Source organism: Macaca thibetana, chromosome 8 (genome assembly GCF_024542745.1).
Source record: "Macaca thibetana thibetana isolate TM-01 chromosome 8, ASM2454274v1, whole genome shotgun sequence".
NCBI classification, from domain to species: Eukaryota; Metazoa; Chordata; class Mammalia; order Primates; family Cercopithecidae; genus Macaca; species Macaca thibetana.
Genome location: NC_065585.1, coordinates 45,721,258 through 45,744,064, shown reverse-complemented (window position 1 = coordinate 45,744,064; position 22,807 = coordinate 45,721,258). Strand labels below are relative to the sequence as shown.

Here is a 22,807-nt window from a genome sequence, read left to right as displayed (position 1 = left end):
GGATTAGAGACTTAAATGTTAGACCTAATACCATAAAAATCCTAGAAGAAAACCTAGGTAGTACCATTCAGGACATAGGCATGGGCAAAGACTTCATGTCTAAAACACCAAAAGCAACGGCAGCAAAAGCCAAAATTGACAAATGGGATCTAATTAAACCAAAGAGCTTCTACATAGCAAAAGAAACTACCATCAGAGTGAACAGGCAACCTACAGAATGGGAGAACATTTTTGCAATCTACTCATCTGACAAAGGGCTAATATCCAGAACCTACAAAGAACTGAAACAAATTTACAAGAAAAAAACAACCCCATCAAAAAGTGGGCAAAGGATATGAACAGACATTTCTCAAAAGAAGACATGCATACAGCCAACAGACACATGAAAAAATGCTCATCATCACTGGCCATCAGAGAAATGCAGATCAAAACCACAATGCGATACCATCTCACACCAGTTAGAATGGCGATCATTAAAAAGTCAGGAAACAACAGGTGCTGGAGAGGATGTGGAGAAATAGGAACACTTTTACACTGTTGGTGGGATTGTAAACTAGTTCAACCATTATGGAAAACAGTATGGCGATTCCTCAAAGATCTAGAACTAGATGTACCATATGACCCAGCCATCCCCCAGCACACGTATGTTTATTGCGGCACTATTCACAATAGCAAAGACTTGGAATCAACCCATATGTCCATCAGTGACAGACTGGATTAAGAAAATGTGGCACATATACACCATGGAATACTATGCAGCCATAAAAAGGGATGAGTTTGTGTCCTTTGTAGGGACATGGATGCAGCTGGAAACCATCATTCTTAGCAAACTATCACAAGAACAGAAAACCAAACACCGCATGTTCTCACTCATAGGTGGGAACTGAACAATGAGATCACTTGGACTGGGGAAGGGGAACATTACGCACCGGGGCCTATCATGGGGAGGGTGGAGGGGGGAGGGATTGCACTGGGAGTTATACCTGATGTAAATGACGAGTTGATGGGTGCTGACGAGTTGGTGGGTGCAGCACACTAACATGGCACAAGTATACATATGTAACAAACCTGCACGTTATGCACATGTACCCTAGAACTTAAAGTATAATAATAAATAAATAAATAAATAAAAAGAAAAAAAATGAAACCATAAATTATAAATAGGTACCTTACACAAAGGTGATACAGAATGTCAAATAATATGCTAATAGAAGAGGTTTTAAGAGGGTACACATATGATTTGTTCTCTGTTTTAAAAGATATCAGTTGATTTTTTTGATTGAGTATTTACCATGCAAGGCATTATACTACTGCTACATGAAATAAATAGATAAAAGAGACATGAATTCTCCTTTCAGTAAAATGAACACTCTGTTGGTATCAGCGCTGTACTGCATAAAGTCCATAAACATAAGTTGATGGTTACAAGTTTTATGTTTAAAGGGAAAATTTTAAAGTAAGTATCCTATTAAAAGTCATCCTTCTTTATTGACTAAGTACTAAACCTAACCTACTTTAGTGAAAGCACTTCTTTCTTTCAGACTTTTACTTAGTAGATGATGAAAACCTAGAACAGAAAGTGCTTAATTCTAAGAAACACTCACTATGAAAACTGAATTATTACAGCTGAACAAATGTATCTTGACTTTTGTGGTTATTGTGAGAATCGTAAACTTCAGAATATAAGCTATTTGATATCAAGTGTCAGTATTTGGTGCCATTGGTTTATACATATTACAAGATATATAGAGTTACCATTTAACTATTGACATCATTATTCAGTGTTCCAAAATAAGAACAGAGATTTTGATGTACTGACTTTGAGTAAGTTTTATCAGGTTCCAGTTCAACTTGAAGTAGGTAAAGAGATGTTTTCGTATAAATCATTTGTTGAAATATAGATGCAAAACAGTAATTTAATGCTGTGGCTTGGAATTTCTACCTTTTTGATTTCTCATCGAATTCTATCTAATTGGTGACATGTTAATAAATATGTATATAAAGATTATTTCTTACTGGAAAAGTAAGAGTAGGAGAGGACATAACAAGAATGTGTCTTCAATGTCCAGCCATTAGCCACTCCTCTTTCTTGCTGCACCGTATCACTATGCTCAGTTCCTCCTTTGGAGAGACACACATTCAAATGTTTAAAGTTATACCATGAAGAATGTTATGTTTTGCAGAATTATGTCAGAATTCTGCCAGGCTCTAGAGGAAGAACCAAATCTTTTTGGGAAATCAGTTACCATTTCTCAGAGGAAATGACATTTAAGGTAGAACTAAAACAATGAGTTGATTTTGATAGAAAAGGAGTGCAGTTGTGTTTCAGATATAGTTATCTTCAGGTTCTTTACATAATCCATGTTTAGTTTAGTTTTATATCTTTATTCTTTATAATATTTTCATAAACTGTTTTTGTATACATTACAACATTTAAATTGAGTAGTATTCTTGATACTACACATACTTTTAGTTCTAAGGTAGAGGTCAGGAACGTGACATTTAGATTAAATTCATTTTCCTTAATCATGTGTCGTTTGGCACAACTAAAACACAAACTGACTCCAAGTGTAGTACCTTTTCCATGGGACAGAAATGAAGGAATTATATTGTACCAAGTTGAATGGTTCGTCCCCAAGATGTAATTGTTGATATGTTATTTTAACCACTGAAATTTGGGTCTCAAAATTATTTATTTATTATAGAAAACTAAAAGTGTAATAGATATGTTTGAAATCAGATTGCCATGTTAAATTTAGGCTTTATGTAGCTTTATTGGGAATGAATAAATCTGATGTTTTCTGAATTATTTATTGTCCATGATCCATAGTAGAAATATTATATGTTTTTTATATATTTGATAGAACTAGAAGTCATTGTATGGGGATTGAATAATATAAAAGGTGGCATAACATAGTGGTTAGAAGGATGGACCCTGGAACCAGTCTGCTTAGATTTACCACCTTGTTTTGCCACTTACCAGCTGGGTGACTTGGGATAAGTTACTTAACCTCTTTGTTATCAGTTTCCCTATCTGAAAATGGTCATAAGAGTCTGAAAATAGTGTATTTTCTGTCAGGTTGTTACAAGGGTTAAACAGATTGTCATTATTATTATTTTTTGAGACTCTGTCACCCAGGCTGGAGTGCAGTGGCATTAACTCAGCTTACTGCAACCTCCACCTCCCAGGTTCTAGAGATTCTCTTGCCTCAGCCTCCCGAGCAACTGGGACTACAGACGTGCACCACCATGCCCAGCTAAGTTTTGTAATATGTTTTGGTAGAGACAAGGTTTTGCCATGTTGTCCAGGGTGATCTTGAACTCCTGGGTTCAAACAATCTGCCTGCCTCAGCCTCCCAAGGTGCTGGGATTACAGGTGTGAGCCACCATGCCTGGACAAACAGGTTAATATTTGTAAAGCACTTGTAGCAGTGCCTGGCATGTAGTAGGTGCTATAGAAGTTTTGATTAAATAAGATAGATGGGCATGAAGCTTGACAGAGTTTTATAGAGTAGGCATGTCTTGCCTTTAAAATACACCTAGCTGCAGAAAATGTTTTTTCTTTTTTACAAACTTCTCTATTATCCTTTAGAAATATAATGAATTGAAAACTCGTATATCCAAAATAGTGTACTTTTACTCTTTGAATAACCAGATCATGTTATTCCATGAGAATTTTCAACTGATTATGTTTTTCATAGCTATTTGAACAGTACTTTTAAGCCACATGTAGGTTTCAAGGTCTCTAATTTTTTCATTAGCATTGTATCAGAGAATATAGTATTTACAAAAAACATGTAGCTGTTTTGGTTAGTGATGACTGGAAATATTGCTTGACAGTAGTTTAATAGTGCCCATACTGCTTGGAAATATTAGCATTTATTAGATAGATTTCTTTTCAAATGTAATAATAGTGCTCATATAGTACTAATGTTTTTCGTCACTAGGTTTTAAAATTTTGACCATGAGACCTTTGTGCAAACCTTTATTATTCATGGTTTCAAGTAATTTTAAAATTTGGTCTGTATTTTAAGCCAATTATTTAGATTGCTAGAGATATACAGTAATATTACGTAACCATCTTCTTCTAATAGTTACTAACGTACAGAAGAAAAGAAAGAAGTCCAAATAAGTACAAAGTAAATTAATATATATGTTTTAAAGAAATAGAACAGGTAATTCACTTTTATAAAATAATTAATTCTGAAATATATATAATAAAGAGTTAAATACTTAAAATACTTACCACTCCTTTACCCATCATCATTTCCATTTTTCCCTCCTCAGAGTACTCTGTCACAGGCTTGCTTTTTTAGTCTTCTATAACTTTTTCTATTTGTGGGAAGACAAATTTGTATTCAAACTTAATATACTGTTTAAAAACATATTTGGATGATACCACACATATGTTTGAGGTTTTTCACTTTGTAAGATACCAAAAATATGCCTTATTCACACCTGTAACTGTATCTCATCTTTAAATGGTTTAATTTTACTCTTTATTGCAAATATTTCCAAATTAGCTGTTTCTTTTTTGATGGATGGATAAATTGTTTAGCATTTTCTTTCCTCTCTTCTTCTCTCCTTCCCTTTCTTTCTTTTTTGCTGCTACAGAAATTACCACTGATACTGAATATCTTTTATAAATTGTGTGCATGCACCCTCACAACTTTTACTATTTCCATAGCATATTCTTAGAAATGGGATTGTTTTATAGAACAAGTATGCTTGAAATTTTTTTTTTCTTTTGAAACAGCCTTACTCTGTTGCCCAGGCTGGAATGCAGTGGTGCGATCTTGGCTCACTGCAGCCTTGACCTCCTGGGCTTAAGCAATTCACTTGCCTCAGCCACCCGAGTAGCTGGGATTACAGGTGTGTGTCACCGCACCTCGCTAATTTTTATTTATATTTTATTTATTTATTTATTTACTTTTAGTAGAGAAGGGGTTTACCATGTTAGCCAGGTTGGTCTCAAACTCCTGACCTCAAGTGATCCACATACTTCAGCCTCCCAAAATGCTGGGATTATATATGTGCACCATCCACCGTGGCCAGCATGTTTAAATTTGTAACAGATATAAATTGCCCTCTGTTGCAATTCCGTTCTATAGAGCATACCTATTTTCCCCATATATAAAACATTCTCACAGGAGGCTTCAACAGTGACAAATTTTGTGGGTATACAAATTAACTCTTTAACATGTTTCCAGTGTAACAGATGAAAAGTATGTCTGATTGTTGGATATCTGATGAAAAGGATATCTGATATCTTAATTTTTATTTCTTTGTTAGCAATGTTGAGCATTTTAAAAATAAGTTTACTAGCCAAATAACATTTTTTTCTGTAAATTATCTATTCTTATCTTTTCTATTTTTTTATAGTCGTTTATCTATTTGCCACCTTATATCTTTACTTGGATGTCTAATGGAAATCTCAGTTTAAGACGTCCCAAACTAAGTTTCCTTTCTTCTCAAATGTACTTTTCCTATAGCTCCATTCTTCCAGTCTCTCAGTCCCAGTAACTTTGAGTCATCTTTGATTTCTCTCCTACTATACATCTAATCCATCAGTAAGTCTTATTGGCTGTATCTTTGAAACGGATACAGCGGTTCACCACTTCTTGCCACCTCCTTGCTTCTGCTATCTCTTACAACCTGTGTTCCTTTTTCAACACTGGATCCATGTAGTAAATTTTTTGCATAGCAGCCAAAGAAGTTCTTTCAAAACACATATTCAACAATGCCGTGACTGTATTGAGAATCCGTTACTCTGTCCCAGTTCCCTCAAGTGAAAACCATCTTCTTACTATGACCTACATGAGTCCTGTATGTCCTGGTCCCTATATATAGCTCTAACCTCATCTCCTACTTTTCTCACGCTTGCCCACTCTGCTCAAGCCATCTTTGCCTCCATACTTAGCTTGAAAATCCCAAACATACCTCTGACTTCAGACATTTGTTGTTTTTGTTTCATCTGACTACTGTAATGCTCTGCCCCCTGAGATCTGCATGGATCTCTCCCAAACTTGTTTGCTTTAAAAAACATTATTTAAAATTGCTGATATTCACCATATCATAATATATGACATTATAACTATGAGAAAGAAAAAGTCCATTATTCATGCCCTTAAGGTATTTTAAATATGGAATCAATGCTCATATATTAACCAAGTTGGGGGAGAAGGGAAGTATGAGTGGATATGGCAACTAATCATATATCACCACATTCTCATAGTGGTGATGTAATTTAATTTAATAAAAATTTATTTAGATCTGATTTATTTATTTTATTCTACTTTAGAAGTACCTAAAATACTATGTATAAATTATGTATTTGCATTAACTTAAGCTGTATTATATAAATGTGTCTGCTCAGTTTTAAATGAATCTGTTTAGTTATAATACACTATTATAAATTACTCAATTGTTTAAAATAATTCCTGAAATCTTTCATTATGAAGACATGGTTGAAATCCTCCAATTTCTTTACTTTGAATGAACAAAATTTTAAATAATATAGAGAGTGGAATATCACATTTCATTTTATTAAGAAATCTTCCTTTTATGTAATCACATACCTGTTTTGGTTATCATCAAAATCCCCCCCTCCCCCGCCCTTTTTTTTTTTTTTTTTGAGACAATGTGTCGCTCTGTTGCCCAGGCTGCAGTGCAGTGGTGCAATCTCACCTCATTGCAGCAACCTCTGCCTCCTGGGTTCCAGTGATTCTCCTGCCTCAGGCTCCCGAGTAGCTGCGATTACAGGCGCCTGCCACCATGCCTGACTAATTTTTGTGTTTTTAGTAGAGATGGGGTTTCACCATGTTAGCCAGGCTTGTCTGGAACTCCTGACATCAAATGATCTGCCTGACTCGGCCTCCCAAAGTGTTGGGGACTCACAGGCATGAGTCAACGCGCCTGGCCAAAAGTCACTTTTTAAAATTGAGAGATTTTTATGGGTAAGCTTTTGTTATCAGGAAGATTTACATATGGGAAGACTAATTTTCTATCAATTTTGGATGAATCAAGTGCTTTTTAGGTGAATTTCTCTTTTTTTTCCAAGAAAAAATTTTATTGATGTATTACCTTTATACTGAAAATTGGACAAGTTGTTAAGTTACTGCTTAATGAATTCTTAGAAAGTGAATACATGCATGTAATTAATAAATAGAACATTTATCTCTTCACAAGTCTACCTTCTAGTCACTAATCCCTGACAAGAGTGAGTGCTCTCCTGACTTGTAACAAATTAGGCCTGCTTATTTTTGAATACTTGCAAAAATCAGTTCTGTAAGAGAAAATGATGTACAATGGCAATTCGTAATCTCGTATAAAAATTGTAATTTTAAGCAAGAGAAGAAATAATCTTGAAAATACAATTGGTATGTTTTTGTGAAATTGTAAGGTATGTTTCTATTAAATAATTAGCTGTTCTCATACTCAGAATCCCGCCCATTGTCAGTTCCTGTTAAAGCCATGTTGAATATATCTGAAAGCTGTAGAAGTCCTGAAGAAAGAATGAAGGAATTTATTGGAATAGTTTGGAATGCAGTGAAGCATCTCACACTACAGGTAAAATAAAAGTTAGAAATATGGATCTAATTTCTATAATCCTTTTTAATTCCCAGCATTGTTAATATTGGTAAGATTTTTCTCACATGTAACAATTATGTATACCATCTCATCTTCATAATTTAGTTGAAAATAATTGGTGTACTTCACTTATCCTAAAAATAATTTTATGAAACTCATATGATCTTCCTTATAGTTATAAAAATATAAACATTTTGACATGTTCCTTGAATTAAAAAATTTTAGTTCATTCTACTTTTTGTTTAAGCATTATTTTCACAATTTTAAGTGCTTAATAGATCCATTCTTATCTCAGTACTGAGATAAAGTCTGAGTTGTGATTAAATTAACATGAAATGGTTATCTAGTTACTTTTCATACATAATTATAAGTTAAATACGAAAATTATAATAGTTATTTCCTTATTGTTATTAAATTTTCTTATTGATTTTTACTTTAAAATGCACGATTTTATCTTACTGAATTACTTTCCTTCAAGATCATGTTTAACCTGATGAAAATATACATTTAGATGCTTATTTGATAAGCTAACAGTTATATATTTTAGTTTTTGCATAGGATTTTTTCTCTGTGATACCAGAGGCATCCTTATATAATTTTATATGTAGCAGATAGTAATATCAAGGGCTTAAGTCAAAGCCTTTCACTTTGACTTAAGATATAAAAGTTGCAATAGAAAATTGTTCCCACCTTACTATGAGAACAAGGTTATATCATCTATAAAATTACAGCTGTATTAAGCCCATAGAGATCTGAGGTCTTAAATTGACATTACCATAATGGCAGGGTGCTAAAATTCAAAAAAGTGACAAGCAACTCACTTTTTGAAACCCAAGAATCTCAGAAAACTCCATGAAGAATATAGAAAAAGGAGAACATAGCTAAGTACCTAGCAGTCAAACTACTGAAAACTCAAGGAGAACATTTTATTTTATTTTATTTAAAGTGGGAAGATCTTTATTTATCAATATTCTTGTTTACCTGAAGACTAGACTGGAAGAGACTGAAATTATAAGTAAGGCAGACCTAGATATGTATTTCTTAGCAATGTAATGTTGGGGAGTTTCTTCTTGTTTCTGTGTCCACAAGTTAGAGATTATAATGTCTTCTTCATGAAGAGGGTGGAAAATATAGAGTGATAAAGTATATGAAAGCAACTGATAAAATTTATTCGTTTATTGATTCATTTTGCAAAAGTTACAATACTGTATTCAGAGAACATACTGAAGAAAACTAATGCAGTCCTGTCCTCATGAAGATCATAGTTTGGCAAGGAGAGACATTCATTAAATGATTGTACTTAAAATAATTTGACTATATTGATGATGATCCTGCTTCATGAACATATGTGTCAATTAAGCTAACCCTAGAAGAATCAGGAAACATTTGGGTACTCAATAACACCTGTGTTTTCTTTTTCTATTTCGTCTTTCTCTCCTGTAGCTGTAGCTTTTCTCTAAAGCAGCTGAAGGCTGCCCTGCCCTTCAGCAGGCAGATAAGAACTGATGGAGATAACACCCTTGGGATTATCTTCACCTACCATGGGAAATGATTCTGTAGCATTCCTTGTCTGTCAATGTGTCCTCAGTAGAATTAAGCTTCAGGTGTCCCAGGTTTGCCAGCACACCCATTTTGGTTACTGTCCTTTTGAGAAAATTTAAGAAGTGGGTAGACAATAAAGGCATGTTATATACAGATTAAAAACATTAAAAATGACTCCTTACATCTTATTAGAAACAATGGAGGCCAGAAGACAATAGAATAACATCTTTTATGTGCTGGGGAAAATCGGCACATAACATAGAATTAACATAGAATTCTCTAGTCAGCAAAGTATTCATCAAAAATGTTGGCCAATAAATACATAAAGACAGAAGAACTTTTCTCCAATAGAAATTAACTGCAAGATATTCTGAAAGAAGTTATTTAGGCTGAAAGGAAATTATGACAGATAGAATCTTGGTTTTTCAGAAAGTAATGAAGTATATCCGAAAGTATAAATATGTTGGAAAACAACTGAATATTGCAAAAAAATAGAATTCAAGGAGAAAGCTTTAGTGTGTTTTAGCCTTTTGGCTATTAGCTTCTTTCCTCTTTATTTTCCAGTTAACTTTTTGTTTGTTTGTTTTTTGTTTTTGGACAGAATCTTACTCTGTCGCCCAAGCTGGAGCGCAGTGGTGTGATCTCAACTCACTGCAACTTTCGCCTCCCAGGTTCAAGCAATTCTTCTGCCTCGGCCTCCCCAGTAGCTGGAATTACAGGTGCCTGCCACCATGCCCAGCTAATTTTTTATTGTATTTTTAGTAGAGTTGCCATGTTGGCCAGGCTGGTCTCGAATCCCTGACCTCAGGTGATCTGCCTGCCTTGGTCTCCCAAAATGCTGGGATTACAGGCATGAGCCCCTGCACTTGGCCCTAGTTAAATTTAACATTAAAAAATATGTGGCACTTAACAAAGTAAAGGAGCTTTGATTAAGATCAAAATTCAGCAGTTAAATGAAATTTCAGTAATTTATTCAGAAAATATTTATGAAGTCTCTAATCTGTCCTACACTCCAGCCAGCCCTTAGTCCTGCAGATGTGAGGAAATTGTCTCTGTGAGCAAGTAGAGTGAGTTTGGAAGTGTATGCTTTCCCAGGTGAGCCTCTGGATGAAAACACAGATGGTCAACACTTTTATTGCAGCTTTTTGAGTCAGTAATTCAAGTATTTAGCTAAGCCTTACCCAGATTATTGACCCACAGAAACTGCAACAAATGTCTCTTGTTTTAGGCTGTTACATTTGTGGTGATTTCTTATATAGCATAGAAAATGAATATAGACAGATATAGACACATTATGCATAGCTATAGTGTCTGATTAATCACTATAAGAAATACATACCTGCCATAAAAACCTTTTAGAATTCATCCAAAAACATCTCTAGTGCATAAAAATACTATTTAATATAAGAGCTCATAATCTTGATTTTAGCATTCCTTTATAGCGTTTCTTTTCTGAGCATGCTGCTTATAAGAAAGTTAAGAGAAGAATGAGAGGAAGAAAGTGTGGATTGTTGTTCTTGTGTAATTAACTCTTAGCTTGCAGAATTATGACTTTTTTAGGGACATCAGCTATATTTCACCAATTTCAGCCATCATGAGTCATTTTAATGAATATCCTAATAACTCCTTGCGTTGACTTACCTGTCCTTCTCCCTTCGAGATGCGCTTTGTACAGTGGTAACATCCATCTCTTAATTTTTGTTACATGTTGGGCTATATGCTGAGAAAGCAAAAGAGACATAATTGTTGTCATGGTCTAGCTGGGAAAAGGCTAAGTGCCATGGTATGGAGTATCCTGTAGGGAGACTCTTAGAAAACTTAATGATGAAAGAAGAGAAATGGGAATGTCAAGAGGAATGTTACTTATTGAAAGGATGCCTCGGGCATGTACTTCCTGGTTTGTGATGAATTTGGATGTTATCCTAGGTAAGTATTTATTGCTTTGTGGAAGATCTAGTTGATACCACTGTGTGGTTTAGAATATGATAGCTACCAATAATATTTAGTTGTTTAAAGTTTACTATAGATCTAAATGTTATTTCATGATAATAGAACTGGTTATATTAAAAAATCCTCATTCCCTCTTATCTTTTTATTAATAATTGAATAATGTGGTATAATTATCTTTTTATTGATATCACTCTGAGTAGTTCTATAATAGGGAACATGAAAGATAGTATTGGGTTACATGATTCTTTGACAGCTCTAGGAAAATACTCCAATTTAAGATTCCAAGTAATATCAGAAATCTTTACACTATCTATAAACAACTAGGTACATCAATATTCTACAGCGTAGGATATACTAGAGAATGTCCTTCTCTGGCTGGGATTAAATAACAGAAACCAGATTTATTTCACTGCCTGAAATAACCAAAAAATTATTGAAATATATAACACAAAGGTTTCAAACCACTAGGCAATAAGCCAAGTGGAGAGTGATTCCTGAGAGTCTTAAGATAGAATCAGCAGGACTTAGTAATTAATTGATTTGGGGAATAAGGGAACACAGTCTAAGAGATCTTCTAGATTCTAGTTTTGGTGTTTGGGTGGTAGTGATACTATTAAATGAAGCAGCTTTTCCAGATTAGGGGCACATACGGATTTTGAATTTACACATGTATTTGAAATGTATGTGAGACATCCAGGTATGTATTAGATATTTATATCTGGAGTTTAAGAAAACAGATTAAGAGAAGAGATATAATTTTAGGAGTTATCTGCAGATGGTTTTCAAACCAGAAGAATGGGTCATTCAAGAAAGTATGTAAAGTTGAAGAGCAATGGGCCAAGGGAATACCATTTAAAAAGTTGTTAGTAGAAGAGAGAATGTCCTTGAAGGAAATTATGTTAGTGATCAGAAATGGAGGAGGAGAAACCAGAGAGTTCATGAAAGCAAAAAATGCATAGAATGTTGAGGAGATAGTGGTCAGCGATGTCAAATTCTAGATGTTAACTATATGCTTTACTTGCTTATTTGCAGTATAAAATGGATAAATTAAATAATGGTTAAGGTTACTTCCAACTCTAACATTATTGTATGATTCTTTTGCTTATTTTATAATGATGCAGTACCTTTATTAGCTTCATTACCATCAACAAACTTAATTTTATCTATCACTTTGAATTAATTGTAAGTTATTATAGTGATTTTCCTCATTTTTCCTTTTTTATCTCTAATTATGGTAAAACACATATAACATAAAATTTACCTTCCTTACTATTTGGAATAAACTATATGGTTTATTTTGTGGTTCCTTGATTTGAGTAAGCTTATTGAATATCAGTTAACATAATCATTGCAGTACCAAATAATACATCTTTTTATAGGTTATCTTAAATATGACCTACGTACTTGGCTTGCCTCACCCTAGTCCTGGCCCTGTGTTAAACATACTATATATTTAAACATTTCCAGATGTTAATGTATTGTGAACATTTTTAAAGATAAAATTAGATTCTCATTAAATGATTACAATTTAGACTCTGAAAATCTGAGTTTTATTTTTAAAAGCATTGTCCATTTTTTAAGATGTCTTATGAGCCAAAATATAAAACAGAAAACCCTGCAAGTTGTCATCAGATAAAACAGGACATCATAACTTAAAGGTTTCGAAGGATTATTCTTTTAGTGGAAGTTTAAGCAAGTAATTATGATTGGAACCAGAATTTCTGCAAAGTTGATGTTGGAGCCAAAGTTGATATTTGCTAAACCCATGTTCTTTTTTGCTTAGAATAGAAACATGTATGTTACATAAAATAATTAACAATATTTGCTGTAACCTATTTGATTTTCAGTTTGGAAGAAGGAGTTTCCATACTTAATTATAATGGATACTCCATGTAGTCTTGGACAGTCTTTTTAAAAATAAATATATATGAACTTTGGGGCCGGGCATGGTGGCTCACACCTGTAATCCCTGCACTTTGAAAGACCTATGCAGGCAGACGACTTGAAGTTAGGAGTTCAAGACCAGCATGGCTAACATGGTGAAAGCCTGTCTCTACTAAAAAACAAAAATTAGCTGGGCATAGTGGTGCCTACCCGTAGTCCCAGCTACCCTGGAGGCTGAGGCAGGAGAACAGCGTGAACCCGGGAGGTGGAGGTTACAGGGAGCTGAGATTGTGCCACTGCAGTCCAGCCTGGGTGACAGAGTGAGACTCTGTCTCAAAAATAAAAATTAAAAAAACAAAAATATATGAACTTTGCGAGCCTTTTAACAATAGATTAGCATAAGTTCACCTGTTCTTTCCAAGTTTTCTGTACCTGCTCATTAACAAAGATTCTATTAAAGCTATGTTTTTATTCTAGAAGCACATAATTGGCAATAGTATATAGTTGATAAAATAGAAATGTGCTGGCTAGAATTTACTCCTTTCTAGGAAAATATTTCTCTGCTTATTGCCAGACTTAGCTTTTTTTTTTTTTTTTTTGTCATTTACATCAAAGTTCATCTTGCTGTCCTTTGACATTTACTAGCATTTTCTTTTCTTTTCTTTTTCTTTCTTTTTTTTTTTTATACTCTCTGAGGTCTTCTGAATGGACTGAAGTCTTCTGAGTTTAATGGCATTTTTAATTTCAGTACCAAGCATTCTGGTCTCTTTCTTTTGGTAATAATGCTCTGTTATTCCTTTAGGGATCTACTTCCCACATTCTGTGTTATTTTGATGAGAATGTCAGGCAAGGTGTCTCAAGCAGCATAAGGTAGTTAAGCTGGGCCAGTTGAATTCTTTCTTCTAGGAAGTTACATCTAGAGCATGACTAGTGATGAAAAAAATCATACTGCTTGATGTCCTGATATCCAGTGAACTCCTTGGCCTTTATTTTCAGAATTAAATAGGAGTAGACATTTTAGGCCAGAGAGATCAACTATCAATCATGCTAATTATAAAAGTAAGATTTTATATTTAATCCTTACAAATTTTGCACACAGGCCCACATTCTTATTTATAGGCATTGAACAAGTGACAGCCATTGCATGGCAGTTTGTTAGGAGGAAGTCTGGAATTCAAATCTGGGAATTTTTAATGTCTTCCCTTGACGAGATTTTTATGGAAAAAGTGTGAAGATTTATAACACTTACTCTGGAAAGGATGACAACCAAGACAACCAACTGTAGGGTTTTAATCTATGGCCCCAAATTGGTTGTATTTAAATTTCTACTACATATGATGATATCCAAAATATTTTCATGATGCACTGAAAATTTATCAAATAGGAAAACTGTGATTTGGGTTATAGTTTATGTATTTGCTATAGTGCAAATAGAATAATACTTATTTTAGTGGTCTCTGTATACATAGACAGTTAAACCATAAGCAACAGTATTTGAAAATAAATGCACTGTGAACAGCTTTTGTAAATCTATGAAGGCTAATAATATATGAGATCTCACATATAGGAGAGTCTTGGTGTTGTTTGTTGACTTTATTTCTTTAGCAAATGTTTAGGTAACACTGTATTGAATATATGTATCAATGCTATGAGTTCCCCCATTTACAGATGAGGAAACTGAAGTCACGGAGAGATTAAATAGCTTATCGAAGATCCTACAGCTGTGTTGAATCATCTTGTTAACAGATCAGTTTTATTAATCACCTTAGAGGTTGCCTCTGGAATGAAATGGTGAACAACATGCATGAAGCAGTTATTTTCATTACCACATGTGATGAAAATAATTGTTTAATTGTTTCTACTTGTTTAACAATTATTTATTGAGTACATAGTACATGCACCACTGTACAATGTACAGAAACTATATAGTGTTCAAAATAAGCAAATGTTTGACTTCATTAAGCTTATGTTCTAGTGAGAATTCCGTAAGGATATTAATACTTGAAAGTGATCTTGTTTAAGCTTTTTTAGAGCTGGGACTATGTCTTTTGTCTCTGTATTCCTGACTTCCAGGTCAGTTCATGATAGATATTAGAGAGTACATGAATAAAGGAGAGAAAAAGTAAATGAAATGCACCATACAATGTTCCTTTATTTTTGTTTTTTATTTGAAACTCTTTCCTGAAGAGTAACATACATTTATATAGAGAATATTTGGTACTGTAGAAATTATGCAAAATATAATTATCATTACATTTTCAACTTGTAAATAAAAATAAGTATATTATTTGGGAATAGGAAACAGTAATGTTATTGAATAGGGAAGAAATTGTGGCACAACATTTCAAAGCATTTATCTATAAAGTGCTTTATATGATGGGCAGTAGCTAATTAAGATTTTCAGATTAATGGGTAAATCAAACCTATCTTAGTCTCTTCTTTTTAACTGAATTGGGATCACGGTTATAGAGCACATAAAAGAGAAAAATCTAAGTTTCTGAAACTCACATATAGAGTTAAGAACTTACAAAGGCATGTATCTTTAAAATAGCACATAAACTAGAAACATCAGGGAAAATAATGCATTGCAATCATTTCATTTATTAAAATAAGAATAACAAATAATTTTTACTTTATTGGTTTATCTTCAGTATATGATACTTAGATATGTAGCCTTTGACCCAGTAGGAATCAAAATAGAGGTGGTTCCACTTCAAGAATTTGTAATAATCCCTTCACTTTAGCACATGAATGTGTTCAGTATTGGCAAAAGAACACGTTGCTACCAAAACTGAAACAAGATCTTTGAAACAGAAAGGATGTTGCCATGGAAAAATGAAGTAACACTCAGTGCAGCTGTGATGCATTCATGAATAGGATATTTTTTTAAAAGATCATTTGTGTTTGGTGTGGCTCAGAGGGTCCCAACCAGATGGTTTCCATGAACATGATCTGACCCCCAGCTTGAGGACTTCTTACTGGCAGATTACTTCATTTTCTTTCCCTTGGATTGTCGGATCCTTACATTAATTCAGAATTTACTGCTGCAGATTTATATTCAGTAATATAAATCACTCAACATTTTACATTAAAACCACAATTTTATACATACAGTTTAACAGTTATTTTAAAAGTGTAAAAAGATTTATATGATAGCTTTAGTATATGTAATAGATATAACATCGTAATAATTTTGAGTAATTTTAATTATATTCTTATCATTAAAGGAATTCTCACAAAATATATTTTAGAAAGTTTATTTTAGAGTTGTATATCTGATGCTACTCTAGTGTTGATTCTGTTTGCATTGCTCACATTGTTTACACTTGATGAAATAATTGATTTTTAAATTAGTGAAATTTTATGTTTTATGATTTTGGAAATTTTGGCATGATTTCAATTTGTTCCTAAGGATTTGTATGCATGTGGATGTGTATGGTAGCATACTAAACTAATTACCTCACATTATTGAAAGCATTTTTCACTGTAATATCAATACCTACATGAAGTGTTAAATACTGACACTTCATATTTTGACCTTTTAACCTGAATTAATAAAGGCTATGCTTTTAATGTGCCATTTTAAATTGTGCAACTGAAAATTACTAGTGAATTATGTTAAATATTTTAAAGCATAATTGTAAGTTACCTGAGACAATGTAGACTTCTATTTCAGAATAAATAAACTACATTCTGATCTTAAGTACATATATTAACACATATGTACTTTATCTAATCTGCAGGATAAGATTTTAGAACTAAAATGAGGTCATGCTTCATGAACCAATGCACTTATTTTTGCAAAATTTTATCTGTATTTTTCGTCACTGAATCCATCAGTTTGTCCACGCCCCAAAATGTGAAGCAAAGACGAACAGGTTTGTTTATTTATAGGTTGGCAAATTATTTATCGTATCAAGGAATTCCAAACCTGCTACATATCATCATGCTCTCACCAGAGTAGTATATTAGGCCTAAGAGAAGAGATATTGCTGTTATCTTTTAAAAATGTAGTCTTTTTGCTAATATAGTTTCTTTGAATATCCAAGAATTTATGAATTAAAAAAAAATATTTTGTATTACACCTCCAGATAACATCTTTTTGTGTGAAATATTTTGTAGGAAATCAACCAGTCATAGTTTGTATTTTCTCAATAACTTAAACATTGTAGGCTGTTGCAGCAATTGGATAATGAGACACACAGTACTACTTTATAAGCACCGCTAAGACTAATAGACTTTAATCTACATTGCTTCTGAATTAAGAAGTCATGATGAATTCAGTTTTGGGGTTGGGCTTACTTTGTCTCTTTATCTTAATCTTTAAGGTCCTGGCAACTTAATGTAACTCTACTGGAGATAGGAGAGCTTTAAGATAATACATGAAATTATAATTTAGGTAATTTGAAGAATGAAAAAAACAATAAATATTGCTCTGATTTTTAAGTCTTCTGATTTCTCCTATTACCGTGTATTTGTTTATGTATAATAAATCTGATATATGTATGTATACTTGAATCATTGTATATAAAAAGTGAAAGTATGTGATATAAACATGTTTTTTAATGTTTGTCTAGTATTATAAATTGAATGTTTTAAACATTTTTTTCTTATATTCTAGTCTGTGAAGTAAAAATGGAAGAACTAAATTCACATAAAAATAGCCCTTTTTAAAAAAAGTAACAGCAATAAATTGCTAGGTAGTTCTAGGCCTTATCTGGTGTTAACAAAATTTTCTAATAAACTGCAAAAGAAGGAGGGATTTCTGATCTTCTTTGGCCAGCACATTTTCTAACTCAGTCTTGTGTCTTGGAAAAGACTATGTGGAAGGGCAGATCATCTCTTGTCACTGGGCATTTTGTATCGAGTGTATAACAAGAGTAAACAGTACCTTTTCAAGTATTTTTTATGTTCATTAGTGAAAATAAGTCATAAAGATAAGTCATCAAATAAGTCATAAATATGGAACGTTTACTTTTTTGGTTGTTTATTCTGGTGAAGATATTAGGTGTTTGAAGGTATATTTAGTCTGATCCAAATATTTTAATTCTGCTTTTCTTTTCTAGCTTGAAGTACAATCTTGTTGTGTGTTTATTCCAAATGATAGCCTGCCTTCCCCAAGTACAATTATATCTGGTGACATTCCTGGAACAGTGAGAAGTTGGTACCATGGACAAACCAGTATGCCAGGAACACTTGTCCTCTGTTTGCCTCAAATAAAGATTATTAGTGCTGGGCACAAGTACATGGAACCTCTTCAGGAGATTCCATTTGTTATCCCACGACCCATCCTCGAAGAAGGTATATTTAAAAATTTTTTTCCTATGGTTAATATTTTATATGGACATTTTTAGATTTGTTGGTGTTTTTAAATGTTTCAGTGTATAAGCAAATCAGTCTTCTCATTGAAAGATTTTCCTGACCAAAGTAAATGAACTAAGTGATGCCATTTATTGCCATCCATATATTTTAATCTTAGTCACATATTCACATATATGTTATATATAAAAGATCATATACAATATAATATAATCACTAAAATACAAACATAGGAAGAATTAACTTGGGAAGAAAGTTGGTTTTGGATATTAACATTAGGCTAAACTAAGAATGATAAGTAGACTGATCTAATTTAAGCTACTTGATTTATGAATGAATGTATTATATATAAAAATAACTGCGTGAATATAGTATTTAGCAAGCGTAATGCATTTTTAGATTTCTCATTTGTTTATACAAAGTAATTATATGATGATTAGAGTCATGATCCTTTCTCCAATATATATATATTTGATTTCTCATATTGCCGTGTTTTCAGTTATGAATTCATAAGCTTTTGAACTTTGGCATGTTCATTTCAAACAAAATGTGAACCTGGAAAAATTTTGAGTCATAAAGTAAGTAATCTGAATATATGTTATAATAACAAGGCTCAAATTTTTGACAGTACTAAACAGGTCAACACCTTGTTCATATTATTAGGATGTAAGTGTATGAATCCTGATACCATTGAAATTTCTACATACTGTCACTGAAAAGCAGACATATCCTGTGAAATTTTTGACCTCTACTTTGATGTTGGTTTCTCTCTCCTTTTCTCTATACTGAAATTTCTGTCAAATTCTACTTTTCTTATATTTATTAAAAGAAAGCATGATTTCAGTAAGAGACATTTTTGGTCCTTAATAATATGAATACTGTTATTATACAGTCACAGAATTTTAAGGTGAAAGGGAATATTTTTAGAGTGTATGATCTTTTGTGACTGGTTTCTTTCATTTACTGTAATATTTTTAAGATTGATTTATGTTGTAGCAGTCTTTATTGTTTTTATGGCTGAATAGTATTCTATCTTATGGAGATACCAAATTTTCTTGATTCATTCATCAGTCGATGGACAGTTGAGTTTGTTTTCACTTTTTGACTTTTATGAAAAATCCTGGTATAAACTTTTTTTTTACAGGATTTTTGTGTGGATTTGTTTTAATTTTTTTAAGCTATATGCCCAGGAGTAAAATTGTTGCGTCGTATAGTAACTATGTTTGAGCTTTTCAGGAATTGTTAGACTGTTATCCAAACTGTCTGCACCATTTTACAATACCACATTAATGTACAAAGGTTCTAATTTTTTCACATCTTTGTCACTATTTGTTATTATCCGCTTTGTTTCTTTTCTTTTCTTTTTTTTTTTGTTCTAGCCATCCTAGACAATAACCTCTTAAACTGGAGAGAACAATTAATTTAAAGTGTTAATTTTTTGTTTTTTGTTTTTTGTTTTTTTTTGAGATGGAGTATTGCTCTGTCGCCTAGGCTGGAGTGCAGTGGCACAGTTCTGGCTCACTGTAGCCTCTGCCTCCCAGGTTCAAACGATTCTCCTGCCTCAGCCTCCCAAGCAGCTGGGAATACAGGCACTTGCTGCCATACCAGGCTAATTTTTGTATTTTCAGTAGAGTCAGATTTCACAATATTGACCAGGCTGGTCTCGAATTCCTGACCTCGTGATCCACCGATCCACCTTGACCTCCCAAAGTGTTGGGATTACAGGCGTGAGCCACTGTGCCTGGACAAATTAAAGTGTTTTTTTTTTTTTCTTCTTCTTCTTCTTCTTTTTTTTGTTATTATTATACTTTAAGTTCATGTGCATAATGTGAAGGTTTGTTACATATGTATACTTGTGCCATGTTGGTGTGCTGCATCCATCAACTCGTCAGCACCCAACAACTCATCATTTACATCAGGTATAACTCCCAATGCAATCCCTCCCCCATCCCCACTCCCCGTGATAGGCCCCAGTGTGTGATGTTCCCCTTCCCGAGTCCAAGTGATCTCATTGTTCAGTTCCCACCTATGAGTGAGAACATGCGGTGTTTGGTTTTCTGTTCTTGCGATAGTTTGCTGAGAATGATGGTTTCCAGCTGCATCCATGTCCCTACAAAGGACACAAACTCATCCCTTTTTATGACTGCATAGTGTTCCATGGTGTATATGTGCCGGACTTTCTTAATCCAGTCTGTCACTGATGGACATTTGGGTTGATTCCAAGTCTTTGCTATTGTGAATAGTGCCGCAATAAACATACGTGTGCATGTGTCTTTATAGCAGCATGATTTGTAATCCTTTGGGCATATACCCAGTAATGGGATGGCTGGGTTATATGGTACTTCTAGTTCTAGATCCTTGAGGAATCGCCATATTGTTTTCCATAATGGTTGAACTAGTTTACAATCCCACCAACAGTGTAAAAGTGTTCCTATTCCTCCACATCCTCTCCAGCACCTGTTGTTTCCTGACTTTTTAGTGATTGCCATTCTAACTGGTGTGAGATGGTATCTCATTATGGTTTTGATTTGCATTTCTCTGATGGCCAGTGATGATGAGCATTTTTTCATGTGTCTGTTGGCTGTATGCATGTCTTCTTTTGAGAAATGTCTGTTCATATCCTTTGCCCACTTTTTGATGGGGTTGTTTGTTTTTTTCTTGTAAATTTATTTGAGTTCTTTGTAGGTTCTGGATATTAGCCGTTTGTCAGATGAGTAGATTGCAAAAATGTTCTCCCATTCTGTAGGTTGCCTGTTCACTCTGATGGTAGTTTCTTTTGCTGTGCAGAAGCTCTTTAGTTTAATTGGATCCTATTTGTTAATTTTGGCTTTTGTTGCTGTTGCTTTTGGTGTTTCAGACATGAAGTCCTTGCCCATGCCTATGTCCTGAATGGTATTACCTAGGTTTTCTTCTAGGGTTTTTATGGTATTAGGTCTAACATTTAAGTCTCTAATCCATCTTGAATTAATTTTCATATAAGGAGTAAGGAAAGGATCCAGTTTCAGCTTTCTACTTATGGCTAGCCAATTATCCCAGCACCATTTATTAAATAGGGAATCCTTTCCCCATTTCTTGTTTTTCTCAGGTTTGTCAAAGATCAGATGGCTGTAGATGTGTGGTATTATTTCTGAGGACTCTGTTCTGTTCCATTGGTCTATATCTGTTTTGGTACCAGTACCATGCTGTTTTGGTTACTATAGCCTTATAGTATAGTCTGAAGTCAGGTATCGTGATGCCTCCAGCTTTGTTCTTTTGACTTAGGATTGTCTTGGCAATGCGGGCTCTTTTTTGGTTCCATATGAACTTTAAAGCAGTTTTTCCCAATTCTGTGAAGAAACTTATTGGTATCTTGATGAGGATGGCATTGAATCTATAAATTACCTTGGGCAATATGGCCATTTTCACGATATTGATTCTTCCTATCCATGAGCATGGTATGTTCTTCCATTTGTTTGTGTCCTCTTTTATTTCACTGAGCAGTGGTTTGTAGTTCTCCTTGAAGAGGTCCTTTACATCCCTTGTAAGTTGGATTTCTAGGTATTTTATTCTCTTTGAAGCAGTTGTGAATGGGAGTTCGCTCATGATTTGGCTCTCTGTTTGTCGGTTACTGGTGTATAAGAATGCTTGTGATTTTTGCACATTAATTATGTATCCTGAGACTTTGCTGAAGTTTCTTATCAGCTTAAGGAGGCCAACATCATCCTGATACCAAAGCCTGGCAGAGACACAACAAAAAAAGAGAATTTTAGACCAATATCCCTGATGTACATCGATGCAAAATCCTCAATAAAATACTGGTAAACCGGATCCAGCAGCACATCAAAAAGCTTATCTACCATGATCAAGTAGGCTTCATCCCTGGGATGCAAGGCTGGTTCAATATACGCAAATCAATAAACGTAATCCAGCATATAAACAGAACCAAAGACAAAAACCACATGATTATCTCAGTAGATGTAGAAAAGGCCTTTGACAAAATTCAACAGCTCTTCATGCTAAAAACGCTCAATAAATTCGGTATTGATGGAACGTATCTCAAAATAATAAGAGCTATTTATGACAAACCCACAGCCAATATCATACTGAATGTGCAAAAACTGGAAAAATTCCCCTTGAAAACTGGCACAAGACAGGGATGCCCTCTCTCACCACTCCTATTCAACATAGTGTTGGAAGTTCTGGCTAGGGCAATCAGGCAAGAGAAAGAAATAAAGGGTATTCAGTTAGGAAAAGAAGAAGTCAAATTGTCCCTGTTTGCAGATGACATGATTGTATATTTAGAAAACCCCATTGTCTCAGCCCAAAATCTCCTAAAGTGTTTTTAAGAACTCTGTTGCTAGGCAGAGAGTAGATTGATTTACTACATCATTTAATATACTAAATACTCATCTTAATATTTATAAAACTAAAGCTTACTTTATGAAAATGGTGTTTATTTTTACTATAAAAATGGTAAAAGTGGTGTGAAGTGGAATCTCACTGTGGTTTTGGTTTGCATTTCCCTAATGACTAATAATGTTGA

At 33.7% G+C, this 22,807-nt stretch overlaps 1 protein-coding gene across 9 annotated transcripts in view; it reads left to right on the top strand.

Annotated features, from left to right (window-relative positions):
* VPS13B (vacuolar protein sorting 13 homolog B) overlaps positions 1 to 22,807 on the top strand; it is an 859,202-nt gene that overhangs the window by 395,402 nt on the left and 440,993 nt on the right. For all 9 annotated transcript variants that reach the window (XR_007728201.1, XM_050801187.1, XM_050801183.1 and 6 more), the window contains 2 exons: positions 7,442 to 7,569; positions 18,033 to 18,267. Coding sequence is in view for 8 of the 9 variants with exons in the window: in XM_050801187.1 (XP_050657144.1) it covers positions 7,442 to 7,569; positions 18,033 to 18,267 (363 nt within the window). In the remaining variant the exon portion in view is untranslated. The remainder of the gene's footprint in view (positions 1 to 7,441; positions 7,570 to 18,032; positions 18,268 to 22,807) is intronic.